Source organism: Maylandia zebra, linkage group LG3 (genome assembly GCF_041146795.1).
Source record: "Maylandia zebra isolate NMK-2024a linkage group LG3, Mzebra_GT3a, whole genome shotgun sequence".
Lineage (NCBI taxonomy): Eukaryota > Metazoa > Chordata > Actinopteri > Cichliformes > Cichlidae > Maylandia > Maylandia zebra.
In genome coordinates, this window is record NC_135169.1 from 37439872 (window position 1) to 37454889 (window position 15018).

At 39.2% G+C, this 15018-nt stretch overlaps 2 protein-coding genes and 1 long non-coding RNA gene across 3 annotated transcripts; 1 reads left to right on the forward strand and 2 right to left on the reverse strand.

Annotated features, from left to right (window-relative positions):
- Positions 1-437: 437 nt before the first annotated feature.
- Positions 438-4845, reverse strand: LOC111500486 (placenta-specific gene 8 protein-like). Its single transcript, XM_023152448.2, has 4 exons — positions 4842-4845; positions 3645-3704; positions 3380-3525; positions 438-878 (listed from the first exon to the last, which is right to left on the reverse strand). The coding sequence occupies exons 1-4, from the start codon at positions 4843-4845 to the stop codon at positions 738-740; spliced, it is 351 nt and encodes a 116-aa protein (XP_023008216.1). The 3' UTR covers positions 438-737.
- Positions 4846-7157: 2312 nt separating this feature from the next.
- On the forward strand, positions 7158-14857 carry LOC101473859 (cornifelin homolog B). The gene is made up of 4 exons (XM_004562744.3): positions 7158-7267; positions 11562-11669; positions 12175-12320; positions 13867-14857. The coding sequence occupies exons 2-4, from the start codon at positions 11564-11566 to the stop codon at positions 14002-14004; spliced, it is 390 nt and encodes a 129-aa protein (XP_004562801.1). The 5' UTR covers positions 7158-7267; positions 11562-11563; the 3' UTR covers positions 14005-14857.
- LOC143417088 (uncharacterized) lies at positions 9116-10984 on the reverse strand. Its single transcript, XR_013097308.1, has 2 exons — positions 10936-10984; positions 9116-10764 (listed from the first exon to the last, which is right to left on the reverse strand). It is a non-coding gene; the product is annotated as an uncharacterized LOC143417088 (long non-coding RNA).
- Positions 14858-15018: the final 161 nt, after the last annotated feature.

Consider the following 15018-nt stretch of genomic DNA (forward strand, 5'->3'; position numbering starts at 1 on the left):
CAAAGGCTTTGTAGAACTAGCCAGCTGCAATTCTTCATTTTTAATAGATTTATGTTGAGCATTTCACAACAGCTTTCTGAGTATGGAGGCCTACAAGTGTCAAAATGAATAAACCACATCAATCAAATTAATTAATTAAAATGGGAACTAAATAAATTAATAACGTATCAGATGTTTTCAATGAAATGAACTGATATTTAATTAATTACTTAATAGTGTGTTTATTTTATTCATTTTAGTATTCGTGCCTTGGTTAACACATTCATTCTTAAGTTTTTCAGTTTCATGTAGTCCAAGCTGAAGTTTCAGCAGAAACCGATCCTTCATTTAATTGAAGAGATTTTATATGAACACAGGTTAAACTCAAGAAAAATTACACCAAGAGCAATCAAGTTTTATTAAGCACAGAGATTTTATTAGTCAGATTAAAACCTTCCCTGAGATAACAACCACCACCTGATATGTCAATGAAACCTTTAAAAAAAATCTAATTTTAAAGCTCAAGTGTTTAAAACTGTATGAAAGAAAACTAACATGGAACATGGAACCACACTTGATGGTCGGAGCTAATGACTACACTGTAGTAATGAGCTGTGCAGGGCTCTGAAAATGAAAGCAGATAGGACGCTATGCTACTTGATTCTCTTTGGCAAACTGAACTAATCCCTTCTTACGTGCAAAAAACTAAACAAACCCCAAAACCACAACAGGTCCTGAACATCAAAAGTGGTTGTATCTTATCCACGGACCACCTGAGTGGTGACCACTGATGAGTTAGCAGGCTGCTGGTTTTCCCTGATGTTCAGCTCACGATACATCTGGCACCAGGCGCATGGGTGACAGAAAATCACATTGCTGGCATCATCAACGAACGAGCCCTGCAGGATGGAGAAAAAGGAAGAAGAGAGTGAGGGAGAGGATGAAGCAATGAAGCAGAAGGAGTTACTGTAATTTAATTTAATGAAGCTGTCATGCAGGCATGTGCGGTGTGGAGTCCTGCCTGGGCCCCTCAACAATAATATTTAACTATTAATCACAATTTTGCTAAATAAAAGGATCTGGCTTGCATCAGTCACATCACTACCATTTAACCAATGATTGCCCTTGAAGGTAGAACGCGCTGGTTATGAGCCGGGAATCAACTCACAAAGAAAACGTGGATTGCTTTAGCCTCCTGAGCGTTGTGGAGTTGTAGGAGAAACACAACTTAATTGGGAGATGCAGACGCAGATTGATGCAAAGGAAACTAGGTGTACAGCTCACACTATAGTCTATAGCATATTAGCTTATTATGTAGTGGTCAGTTGTTCTTCTGTGGCAACTGATGAATTGAAATAAATGAGCATTTCTACAGGGCTTATATTTCAATAAAAACTAACTAATATACATATCCATATAATCATGGATTATTATAATTACAATATTATGAAACCCCCCCCACTGTATTTTCAAAAATACATTAAGAAACAGATGATATTAGATTTATATTTCAAATATGACAAAATGCTGAATTTACAGCAGCAAAATTATTGTATCTCTACAGTTTAAACATTTAATAAGCTTTCTGCCTGCACAGAGTGGACAGTTAAACAATCACTGAATCATCATAAATACATTATTTTATTTTTATTACTTTAATATCAGAGCACTAGGAATAAATAATAGGAGAAGGATTCTGGAAGAAAACTTGTGGCCATATTGGACTGGAGAAGGTATAAAATGTCACTGTATGTGTGTGTGTCTACGTGTGCATGTTTTATGTGTATAGATTTTTTAAAATTATTATTCATGTTATAACATTGTCCAGACATGCCCTGTAAGGATATGAGGAGAAAACAGTGTCAAAAGGAGATGTGTGAGGCTGCTAAAGGCAGTGGATCCTTCACCAGCTGGATTAAAAAGAGTAGGTAACAATAACACACGTACCAGTTGTTGCATTGCTGGTACAAACACAGCTGCAATGATTTGGTTCAATAACATTTTTCTATTATTACTTTATTACGGATTAGGTGCAAAAGTTATTCAGTTTGGATAATTAAATAATAGTTTAAAGCAATAGCAAATTGTGCCTTGTTCTCAGATGGACAGCGAGTGGAGCTCGATAGCTCAGATGAGGAGATGGAAGGAGGGAGAGAGGCAAAGAGTGATTCACAGACAAAGCCTAGTTTATTTTCATCTGTTGTCTTATGATTCCATTGCTGTCACCAATCTTTGCATTTTATTTTTATCTGATAACACTTGTTATCAGCAGCAGAAGCAGCAGCCACCCCTCAACAGCAACAGTGTACACCATCAAGTAAAAGGTAGGCCATGTTTGCTTTGCATTGTCCCCACCTGGATAACCAAATATCTGAGAGTTTTTTAAAACAAGCAGCCACAGGTGCAGATTTCTTCCGTATGCAGACAAATAAGAGAGTTCAAATTTGGATAACTTTCCATTTCCTCTTTTTCTAATTTGGATGCAAGCTAGTCCCTAAAAAATGTCATCCCACTCAGTTTACTGATGCCACTGAATGATAAGGTGACTTAACCTAACTTATCTTCAGCTCGGCCTTCTGTTTTTCTGTCAGTAGTTTTGCAACCCATCCACCACAGCAGGCCTAACCATCATCTTGTAAATCTTCATTTTCACTCTTGCAGAAATCCTTCTGTCAACACTCATCTCCACCCACCCCACCCTGGCTGCACTCTTGTTTTCACCTGTGTCTGTTGCTTTGGATGGTTGAGTACTTAAAGAGGACATGAAAGAATACAAATATAAAGTATAATACCCTACTACCCTACATTCATCATCCTTCATCGTCTCTTGATTCAGTAACTTGAATATGCAAATGTGCACATTTTACTAATTAAACCCTACAGAAATCCCTATAAATTAAGGCAGCGGTCTCCAACCTTTGTTGCGCAATGGACCAGTTTATGTCCGACAATATTTTTATGGCCTTTAAGGTGTCACAGATAAATACAACAAAATAAAACCAGCACCGGTACCAAAAAAGAACATTTATTTATAACACACGGGAAAAGACTCAGGGAAACAGAGTTAACGATAAAAATGATAAAAACCATGAAAACCATAAATTTCACACCTGAGCATCAACTCTCGCGGCTCGGTACCAAACGACTCACGGACCGGTACCGGTCCATGGTCCGAGGGTTGGGGACGGCTGCATTAAGGGATGCAGTTTTGCTAATGTGAAGTTTTAACATCGAACTGTTTCTCCACCCCAAAAACAGGCATTTCTGGATCCACAAAGCAAAACAAACAATAGTGAAAACTTTAAAATGGTTCACAAACTAAGGCTAGACGTCCCAGTGGGGTCATCAATCTGTTACACACTGTTTAACATACGCCCCTCCATCCCTAACCCAGACTTACAACAATGTTGTAGCGCTTTCTGATGGACTGACGGAGTAAGCAGGACACCACACAGCAAATGTCCAGGAGTGGCATTGCGCAACACCATCCATTTTTACTGGCTGTCTGACACTGCATGCAGGGGAAACACCAATATCCGTAGCAACCTAGAAAAATACACAGAGACATTTGTGTTTCATTACTAGTTATTACATTGCACTCTGCTACCTTATTGCAAAAACAGTCAGAGAAACTGCTGTTTGTAGGATTTGAATGATTAACTTACAGGAGCTCATATCAGAGCAACAGTCACAGATGCCGGTGCTCCAATTCATTGCACTCATCCCTGGAAGAAACAAGGCAGAAACAGACACAGAGTGAAGGGTTAATGCCGTCATAAAGATTATCACTTCTAGAATATGAGAAAGGTACAGACTGGTTAAAACTATTGCTCTCAACATGCTGCTTGTGTTACAGCTGGAACTGGTCCACGTAAATCACTACAAAAACCTGGAAGCAGATGTAGAAATGATCTGCGTGCAATACAGACAAAAAAGTTTGCCAACAAGTGGCAAGGAATTTACACACAGATGTACGTACACACATGTACATGGCAAACATTATTGTTCATATATATCTTTTAATGTAATTGTCTGGTAATAGTCTGTGTGCTTTAATGGATGTTGTGTGGCTGTGTCTTCAAACCCTTTTTGAATAACTTAAAAAAAACAAGCAAATGAAATGATTAAAAACAAAGTTTTGCAATAACCTGAAAAATGTGTTGTTGTACTATAACTGCAGGTGCAGTATCTGCTGTTCAGCTGCACTCTTATATCTAACAGGCAGGTTAATGCACGTTGCTAGACCGAACCATGTGCTGCAGCCCTGCTTTCAGTGACATCGTGGAGATTCATGTTCAGTAATAAGAAAATATTCCACAGCCTGCTCACACCTTTTCTTGTCATTCCTGTGACGTGTCCATGGTGCAGCTGTATAGTTGAAGTTTTCAGTACTAGTTTCAGTACTTCGGCGTCTGGCTAGACAGCTACACAATAGGACGCAGCATGAACCTTCTTAAACTGGAAACTCACTCTACTTTAATATCACCCGACTCCCAAAAGGTCTCTGTGTAGTGTGTCACAAAATGTGTCTGTGAGCTAAATGAACAGCTGCTGTATAAATAAAACCCACTAATGTGGCACACAGAAAAATAAAGGTGTAACAAAGAGAGGACAGGAGAAGAAGATAAATCATTATTTTCAAAGAGAAACTTTATAGACTGAAGAGGTCAGTTTTACATCTTCATTTTAGGGTTTCTTTATCAGATATTGGATTGGAGTGACTTCAGAAGCTATTTGAACTTGTTTGCATATCTTTCAGTACAACCTGTCATCAGTCTCATTCTTTTAAATATCTTGCGATAAAATTGAAGGATGGTTATAACAACATTTGTTACTTAATGTTCATCCTCTCTTTTACTGACCCATGAGTAATTATGATAAGTAGACTCCAGAATTTTCTTTCTAATTCTGTGAAGATATGAAAACCTTTAAAAATCCCCCTTGTTTTACTCAGCATCACTTGAGTACACTGGTTCATCAGCTCACGTGAAAATGACTGAGAAAAACGATACAACAGTGCAGTAAGCTTCAGAAACATTGTTGAATGTTTCAAGCTGTTCATTTTTATAGAAAGTCTTTCTTACCTGGTTTCTGGTTTGGTGAACTTTGAAGAAAAATGAGATGAAGGGTAGAAAACCCAACATTTAACTAATACACACACACATAGACACACCCCACCTGTTCACACAGGGAAACACAGAATTCACGATACACAGTCATTCAGCTAGTGTAAATGTAAAATAACTAGTTTGCATGTGGTAACACAGAAACATTGTAGCAAAAGTATTTGAAATATGGATGAAAAAGATAAATTTGTCCCCGGGTAAATGTCCCCAGGCAAAAAACACCACAGTGACTAGATACTTGGTCAGACCGTCTCTTACAGAGGAAGGAAAAACCCAGTGACTGTTGTTGTTGTTTTAAAAAAACAAACAAAATATTTGACTGACACTATTTTGGTCATTAAATGGTCGTGAACAGCCACTGAACCATCTATCAGCACATTAGCATTTTCACATTCATTAACATGTTCGCTCTCACTTGTTCAATTAGGTCATGTGATGTTACCGATTAAACCTTTAGCTCAGGTGTGTTAATGTCACTTTAGTTCAAATACTCACTTAAAGCTATTAGGTGAGTCATCAAATGACAAGCTAACAAAATCTGGTAAAAAAATAAAATAAACCATCCTTAAGATGAACAGGTGGAGATGTTAAGAAACATAAATGCTTAATTTTATTAATTTTATTAAAAGGGATAGACTGTCAGGGTTCAGTGGCCCGTGACACCCAGGTCATGACATAGAGTGTGCAACAAAGACTGTAAAAATTTTCATTTACAAGGAGGAGGATTATTAGTTTTTATTATTTCTTTTGCAAAAACATATGGAAATTTGGGAAAAATAGAGCACCTTCATTTTCACATTGGTAGAACTAGTGACTCGATCTATGTAATGAATTATTCTTATCAAATCTTATTGAAGAAAATTGACCTTTAATACGACCAGAGAGTTGGATGATATGAGATAGCTTCTGAAAGGAGAAAGCAAAAACTCGTCAGTAGCATCATCAGATGGCGCTTAACTTTTAGTCTGGTTGAGCTCAAGTGGGAGCGGCTTGCTGCTTGGTTGCTCTGTGGGATGGTTTATATGATAAAATATGTCAGGTTTGTTTTGTTGGATTGACATTTATGCTTAGAAATATATATTTATATATTCTTAGAAGTATATAGTTGATTGCATATTGGAAGAATGTCTCATCCTAGGAGGTCTGTAACAACTCTGTGTAGCATGAAGAGGGGAGTGCGTTCACTCCTCTTCAGAATGTTCTGGCATGGATCACACACCTCCTAGGAGAGGTCGTATCTTCTCTTGCTGATATATGGTATAGCAAACACACGTATATCTACCCCTTTGTTTAGATGGACCACTAGACTCCTGGCAACAGCTTTGGGGAGTCTTCACAGGGTCACATCTTGACCCCACACATACACATACGCATAAACATACATACACACATACCTGGATATGGATAGTATGGATAGTGTGTTGCACTTGCTAAGCTGGTGACTCCATAATGTGTAAACCCCACTAGTCAGCAAACTAAAGCTTTAAAAGAAATAGCATGGTGTAGTAGTACAGTAATTGCATCCAGAATACAGCGCAGTAAAAGTAGAAAGCAACATAACATGGACAAACTTAAATAGTACATTACAACAAAGTAAAGTGCTTGAGGAAATGTACTCAGATCCATGCTGCTCCTGTCTATGCGCTCATCTAATGGCGTTAGGGACCGTGAGACTAATAGTACTCATGCACAGTGCTGTGTGGTTAGTACCATTAACTCAAAGCAAGAAGGTCCTGGTTTCAATTACTCTGGCCCTTTGGGGCCTTTCTGAGTGCAGTTTACATCTTTCCTCATGACTGTGGAGGGGGTTCTCTGTGTACTGTATCACAGTCTATCACAGGGCTCTCTGTGTTAGCCTGTCCATGGGCTGTACCCTGCCTCTGGTGCTATAGCAGCTGAGATACACTCCAGTCATGGCTGCAAAATAGATAAGTGGAAGAAAATGAATGGACAGTCCAATGGCTTCAGTCAGGGGACAATAGGAGGATAATCATATTTCATGGCAGGAGCTAGTACCCTCACCCCCCCATCTCCACGTCCTGCTTCTGGCCCCACCCCTAGAAGCTAGTGTGTCCACACCCCCCTCTCTCATTTCCAGTTTAGTGCTGGGATTTCTCAACTTCATCTAATTTTTTTTCAACGCTCAGAGAATCAGAGAAACGGTAAGACTAACTTTTCATATTGATGAACAGCTTAGTATTTCTGTGTAGTGATTAACATGTAAAGCTTGTGGGGGGACAAGACATTCAATGTTTTTTTTTCCAGCCTGGTTTAACCATAGTTTGCCATATAGTCTATCTATTCTGTCAAATCTAGTAATTTGTCTTGCTTGACACTAATTATTGATGTTTGGTTTTTGGGGATTCCTGTCCAAGCTGGGTCAGAAGCTAGTGTACACATAATGCTAGTTCCAAGTCTGGGTTGAGGGAAGGGTCAGCTGATGTAAACTCTGTTCTTGTAGGAAATAAGGGAGCGACCAGAAATGCCTTTCTTATCTTAATCAAGGACACCAAACAGAATTCTGCCCCCGCCTTTATTTGTTAATGCGTATCTCTCACGCATGTTTTGATTGTTTGAATAAATCATCAATGTACGAAACAGTCCTTAGTGGTCATAAGCTTGGCCACTAATGAACTGTTCACATTTAATATGCAAATAAATGTGAAATGCACATAAATCTGGACAGTCTGAAATCTCCTCTCATTTCAACCCTCATTTCTGGTCACACTGTGATTTTTAGTTCACATATTCTTGCCATTTACCTCACAGACAGGCCTCCACAAGAGTGGAGGACATACTGTAGGACTGATAGTAGCCTGTTAGCCTACCTCCTGCCCCATACTGCTTTTAACCTGTCAGGTGTTGAAGCTCAATTTGCCATTGTAATATAGAGATGAGCAGGTATGACATCACTGCCTACCGGCCAATGAATTCTCCAGAAAATGGTGTCACCTTTCCTGAAAAATCCCATGGACCTCTGTTGGGAGCCTGGGATGGTGTAAAGTTTCTCACTTGCGTCAGTTGGATAGCAAGTTGATAACCAGCTCACCTGATCCTAATCGCCTGTTTCAGGGTAAAGGAATGCAGATCAGAGGCGGAGCCAGACATTTGAAACACCCGGGGCTTAGCCCAAAAGGGTAGTGTGCATGTGGGATTTTTTTTTTTTTTGGGGGGGGGGGGGGGTAGAAATGACTGAAAGATTAATAGGCTCTGTTTTGAGTTTTGTTCAAAAAAGAATGACTTCATATAGGAAATAAAATATATCACATATGCAGGACACCTTAAACTAGTTTTTTAATTAAGCAGCGAGGCAGAACAAAGTCGGGGCTGTATCAAGACACGAGGACTAAACCCCAATTCAACCAGACCCAGAACTGATCTAGAATTAAAACAGGACTACAACAGTTCAAAATCAGGACTACTGAGGACTTAACCAAAACAGAACCACAATCAAAACTAGATGATAGTAGCACTAAAATCACCATAGACCTCCACTACACTTGTTTTTTTAATTCTACCAAAGTACAATATTTCAATTGAGAAAAGTTTATATAATTATTTAGCCTTGTTGTGCAAACAAGCCTGCAAAACTTAATATAGAATTTGAAAAATAACAAACCTAAAAAGAAACACTAGGTATGAGATACATGAGTACCTATGATACGGTGAAACCAGATATTTACATACTCTTCAGATAAAAACACTTTTTTAATTGTAACATCAAATCAGACTAAATGTTAATTATTTTTAGATTGATAAATATAAAAAACATATTTGTTTTTTTTATAATTCAAGTATTTATTAGATTTTGCATTTTATAACAGCAAATACGGAGATGCAACAACCAAAAGCAAGAAGCAAACAAACAAAAACAAACAAAATAAATAACTGTAGCGCGCGGCGGACACTAAAGCGGTCGCGCCAGAATGCCACGCTAAAAAGAAAGATTCTTTAAAATACAAGGGGGAGCAAGCGAGTCAGATACCACGGGCACAGAGAGGAAGCAGGTCTGATCAGAAACAGTTTATTACTAGGCCAGGGAGCACAAATAAAAACACCCTTAAAATGTATGTAATAAAATGTTTGCCCTCTACTAAAAACAATTCTAAAACCCGTAAAACTACCATTTTCTACATTCACTAAAAACCCCCCTGCTATAATTAGGCCACATGTTCATTATGGGTCCATCAGCAGGCCAGGAATTCCTCCTTTAGAGCAGAGTCCACGCCAGCCCCGTCTTCAGCAGACAAGAAAGAGCCACCCATCTTCTTGTCCTTCCGCTGGCCCATCGCTTCCCAGCCCGGCTTGCGTTCTGCACCCGAATCCATGATGTGACCACCGCCACAGCTCCCCTTGCGTCGGTGTCCTGCAACATAACAAATAGGGGCCAGAACAATGGTCCCAGAAGCGGCCCTGGCTCATGGCCATGGTGACCCTCTCCCAATCCAGCTGCACCCAGTAAACAACAGTAGAGACCCTACTCACAAATGCAGGCAGAGGTAAACCTCTGCCCTGCTGCCAATCACACGCGTTGTCTCTTACTGTTGCCGTTCCATGAGGTCAGGACTTGGTCGCCGCATCACACTTGCCATCTCGCATTAACCTTCCAGTCTGGGGCCTCTCTCTTTCAGTGCGCAGCTAGCCTGTTTTTAAAAGGTCTTTACACAGCTGATAGGCCACCTCTGGACACACCCCTGCCTCAGCAGGTGGTCCCTATCAGCTAATTTGTCCCATGTGCAGCCAGTCCACAGTGGATAAAAACCATGTCACATAAAACACTAAAAACCATGCAATAGAAACAGAATAAAACCATGCAAATAAAACACTCATAAATAAACACTAAAAATCAGAATAAAAACAATATACAAGATAAATACAAATTTCCACTGTGTGACATAACTAAAAAAAAAAAAAAAACCCACAACAAAACAAAACAAGTGAAGTTTTAACATATGTTGTATTAAGCTCAAATGTCCAAAAACATATTTGTTAACTTTAAGAGTAAAGAGAGAAACTATCTGTATTTCTTAATTGTAAATGGCACCAAATTGTATTCAAACTTGAGCCACACTTATGGAGCTCCACAATTCTTTTCCTGGTGTTTTGGTTGACATCTCTTGGTTTTCCCATGTCACAGAAACAGGCTCTGTGTTTTGCCTTATATGCATCCACAGGTGTGCCACCAATTTACTCACATGGACTCTACTAACCTATCAGAAGCTTCTTCAGCTCAGAATGGAATCGTCTGGAGTTTCTTATTAATTAACAATAAACTTAGTGTACATGTACTCCTTAATATGATGAAAGTGATAATAAATAGACAGCTCTGTCTCTCTTTATTCTGACATTTAGCTAATTCAAAATATATTTCAATATTTATTTATCCAAAACAAAACAAGTTTACTCTAAATTGATGTTGTACAGTAAAAAAATGTTCTTGTGTTTTCCATAAAGTGTATGTAAATATCTGGTTTAAACTGTGAATATACTGCTGTGTATTGAAATTCCTCTTGTTTTGCATAGAAATATACTGAACAACATACAAAGCATAATATATAAAATACTACCAGAGTTTTTTCTTTGAAAGAAGCCCCTTATGTCCATTCTTGTATATCAGTGCATTACTGAAACCGATTTATTTAGCCGTGGAGGGTAACAACTGAAAATATGAAATAAACACACATGTAAGCTAAGACTCTCTAAAGAAACATTATTGTTGTTGTTCGGCTTTTCATTTCGCCGTTTGCTGATTCACTGTTTGATATCAATCTTTCGTGATACACCGTCATATTTACATTATTTTTACAGTACGAATGATTTGCTTTGGTACCTGGTCGAACTTCAGTTCTCCTCTGTCTGCCTGGCTGCGTTTCTCTAACAGCGCAGCAGCTGCCCCGCTTAGTGTCTGAGCTCGGATCATACCAATATTAGGGGGGATTTACGCACAGTCGTAAATTCCTACAGTGTGCACTATGTGCTTCGAATATTGTGTGTAGTTTTTGTTTTATACAGTGTCAGCCAGACATCTAACTATGAAAAAATTACACTCCAAAAGACCCCGGGCTTCTGACAAAACAACCCGGGCTTAAGCCCAGTAAGCCACCCCCCGGCTCCGCCACTGATGCAGATAACAGAAAGATACTCTGGATATACCGAACTGTACTTCATAGTACAGGGCTCCGCTGGTTTCAGATGATGTCCACCATGATGGTACACAAAGTGCACAGGCATGATTTGAGGATGGTTGGTGGCATGGGGTCCAGAGGACAGAAGAGTGCACTGCACGCAAATTCTTTGCACATCTCACTCCAGCTATTTGTAGTGATTTAAATGAATCAGGAAACATCCTGTTATATATGTAACAAACCAGCCTGTTACCTTTCTCAAATTCTACCCTTGGATTTCTCCATGCGTAGCAGCAATAACTTCTGTCACACTTCACGCTGTCTCCTCCAGGCATGGCTGGCCACCAGCAGACCAACCAGGTGGTGACAATCACCACCAATCAGAACCCTGGGCAGTGGAGCACCGACCTCTGTGAATGCTGTGTTGATATGAACAGCTGTAAGTGAACACTCAGCAGTCATTTCTGCATCAACCATCTCCTCAGATTGTCCAATCAGTTGCATTATGGAGCTTTTGATTATATTATGCTCTTCTCCAGAAATCTGAGATTCTCTAATTGGCACAGGAACTTAAATGCAGCACTCTGTTGGAGTGCTTAGCACTGTTGCATGTTCTCCTGCCTGGTTTCCTGTTGTTACTCTGGCTTCCTCCCAGAAATCCACTGGCAAGTTATTATTTGAACCAACGGCAGCTGAATATTCCAGGGTAACGAATGACCCTTGCAATGAAATGACCAAACCAAACATCACCAGATCATAAGAAGAAGAACAGAGGCACACGCTCAGGAAACAAGAAGACAGAAGTGACAATGAGCAGAAGGGGAAGTGTTTAAAAACCCAGAAAACTACCTGAAACCTAGTGAAATGAGGATTACATACTGGCAAGATTATTCCCTATTCCCTTCTTTTTTTCCCCATTTTCTCTTTTTCTGTTTTGTTTCAAGGTTGCTGCGGCTTCTGGTGTTTCCCCTGCATGCAGTGTCAGACAGCCAGTAAACATGGATGGTGCTGTGCAATGCCACTCCTGGATGTTTGCGGGGTGGTTTCCTGCTTACTCCGTCAGTCCATCAGAGAGCGCCACAACATCCCTGTAAGGCTGGGTTAGAGATGAAGGGCAGCAGGCGTGTTGCTAGGATTTTGAAACATTTGAGGGCATATGTTTTATAGTGAAATTAATATAAAATGTCAAACATTGTGCAGTACCTAATGGCTGAATTCTCATAACTTTTTCTTTTATTGTGCCATATCACCTCTTCCTCACCTTTCATCGTCTTTTGGTGTCTCATCTGTTGGCTGCCCTCCATCCAGCTCTCTCATTTTTGATGTGATTATTAGATCTTTAATACGTGTTATTTCTCAACTTACTCAACCGACTATTCAACAAACATCACACTGGATAAAAAGCAAATGATTAACTATAGACTGGCTTCACAGTCACATGACTTCCTGTTGATTTATGTTTTCTGTTTCTGGAACCAGGGTTAATGACTCACCCTGTGGCTGTGGCCACTGTGACATCACTATGATGTCACTCATTGGTTTGAGGAAAGCTTTAACTTTAGGTTCCTCACCATGTTGGCTATTTGGAGTCCGAAATGACAGTATGTTGATGATAGGGTAGAGTAGAGATAAAAGCTAACATTAACAAACTATAGTTGTGGGCAGTGTTGGTCAAGTTACTTGAAAAAAAAGTAATCCCATTACTTTACTGATTACTTATTTTCAAAAGTAATTAATTACTTAGTTACTTAGTTACTTTTTAAAAACACGATTTACAACCTGAATAGGTGATAAAGCGATAGATCTTTCAGCCCAATTCTACTTTTTCTGCATAATCCATCATACAAAATGTAATCAAATGGAAAAGTCTCTTTTTTTAAACTTGTTTTATCAGTTTTAATCTTTACAAGTAACGCGTAACGCGTTACTGCCCATCTCTGGTTGTGGGTAACACATTCAGCTAACAAGCACTAGCTCAATCCTGGAAGGAGACAAAAGTCCCATTAGAGTTGCATCAGGAAGGGCATCTGGCATAAACTAATTTTTATTCATAAACACACAGAGAGAGAGAGAAGCATAGAGAAGTGCCTGCTGACCAAATTAGAGGAAGAGGAAATGGAAAGCTATTCTAATCTCTAACTCTCATAGATGTTTTGCCACTCAGTATTTTTTACTGTTCATGTTACTCTCACTGCTTTTATTAGCCCTGTTTGCCAATATTTAACAGTTGACAGTAAGTGAATATAGAGGATCTTTGAGCAGGTAGAAAAAGACCAATGCAGAGCTCATTGAAATTACTGCAAATCAGACTCCATCTGTTATTTTCCTCTGTCTCACTGAAGGAAAGGAAACCTCTCTAAATCCTGCTTGTGTGTGGTCCTTCACTGACATCCTGACAGTTAACAGCAAGGAAACTGGCTACAGACAGATAAAGTTTTGAGGAAATAGAGAGGTTGTTTTGAGTTGCATAAAGATTTGAAAAAAATCGCTCCTCCCTGTTTCTCTTTCTAGTCGTGTTAGTTTCAGTTCAGTTCAGTACAAAGCAGCGTGAACAGGGACATTTAAACAGATACAATCACGACAGCTACAAATTCAATCCCGATAACTCTTGCTGCTTCCTCTCCTCCATCCTGTAGGGCTCGTTCATCGATGACTGCTGCAAGATATGTTGGTGTTACTCGTGCGTCTGGTGCCAGATGCATCGCGAGCTGAAGATCAGAGAAAGCCAGCAGCCCGCCACCTCGACTGTGATCACCACACAAGCCATGCTGTAAACAGTTTTGCTCTGGATCAAAGGCATGTGTCCCATTCAAAGCCACATGTTTCAATCCACTTCTGTTTTATCTGCATGTAACAGTCATCTCAAAGCATTTTGACCTCAGTTGAATTTTGAGAGCTGTAAACTAACCTTTAATGTAAATTAACCTGTAGTGTGTTATTAGCCTAGCTCACTGTCATTCATTGTTTGCAGAGCTAATTTCATGTAACAAGTAATAAGAATGGTTATGCAGGGATCCAAATAACAGTGCTAGCTCACTGTATTTTTGTGAGAAGCTTATTTTGAAGTGACGAGTTTGACCTAATCTCACCAGACATCACCACATTTATCACTTTACATCTCATCCTGGGAATCTCCGAAACACACCCAGGGACCTGTATAACCTCACCTCGATGACCTGAAAACCACTACTGTGACCAAAACAAGGGGAACCTTTTCCTGTGTTTAATAGTTTAATAGATGTGAGTTATATCCTTCATTTATAATGGTTCACATTTAAAAAACATACAGCCCAACACTGCCCTCTGCATCAGTACAGATGTTAGCACAGCCTCCACATTTATGCAACTCTTGTTATGTTCACTGTCCAGGCTGCATTAAACCTGTTATTTTACTTTTAATTATGGAGACAGTGGAAACAATCTATAAATCCTTGTAGTATGTAAACCTTTATGCGCATATGTTGAACTGAGAGTTAGTGTTTAAACTGACCCTTTTTCTTATACTAAGACAGGATTTGGTGTATAAGAAAAAGAAACATCTTATTTAAACACCCAGCACCCAAATATTAGTATTCATTTAATGGCTCTCTTGTACTCTTTAAAATAAATAAAAAGTCTTTTGGCAAACGTGAGTCTGTCCCTTTACACTTTTACAAGAACAGATTTTTCACCCTCTGTAAACATGATGACACAAATGCAACTGAAAAATGCCAAATTAAAGGTTTATTCATTCACATGCTTAAACTTATGGAAACTGTGCTTAGTTATAGCTGAATGTATAGCAATCA

Excerpts from the sequence above, each read along its gene's own strand:
- LOC111500486 (XM_023152448.2), bottom strand. Across the intron at positions 3,526-3,644 it reads TTGCTCTGATATGAGCTCCT|GTTGCTACGGATATTGGTGT; the intron begins GTAAGTTAATCA and ends GTATTTTTCTAG. Across the intron at positions 879-3,379 it reads GAAAGCGCTACAACATTGTT|GGCTCGTTCGTTGATGATGC; the intron begins GTAAGTCTGGGT and ends TCCATCCTGCAG.
- LOC101473859 (XM_004562744.3), top strand. The coding sequence starts at position 11,564 with ATGGCTGGCCACCAGCAGACCAACCAGGTGGTGACAATCACCACCAAT. Across the intron at positions 11,670-12,174 it reads CTGTGTTGATATGAACAGCT|GTTGCTGCGGCTTCTGGTGT; the intron begins GTAAGTGAACAC and ends TTTTGTTTCAAG. Across the intron at positions 12,321-13,866 it reads GAGAGCGCCACAACATCCCT|GGCTCGTTCATCGATGACTG; the intron begins GTAAGGCTGGGT and ends TCCATCCTGTAG.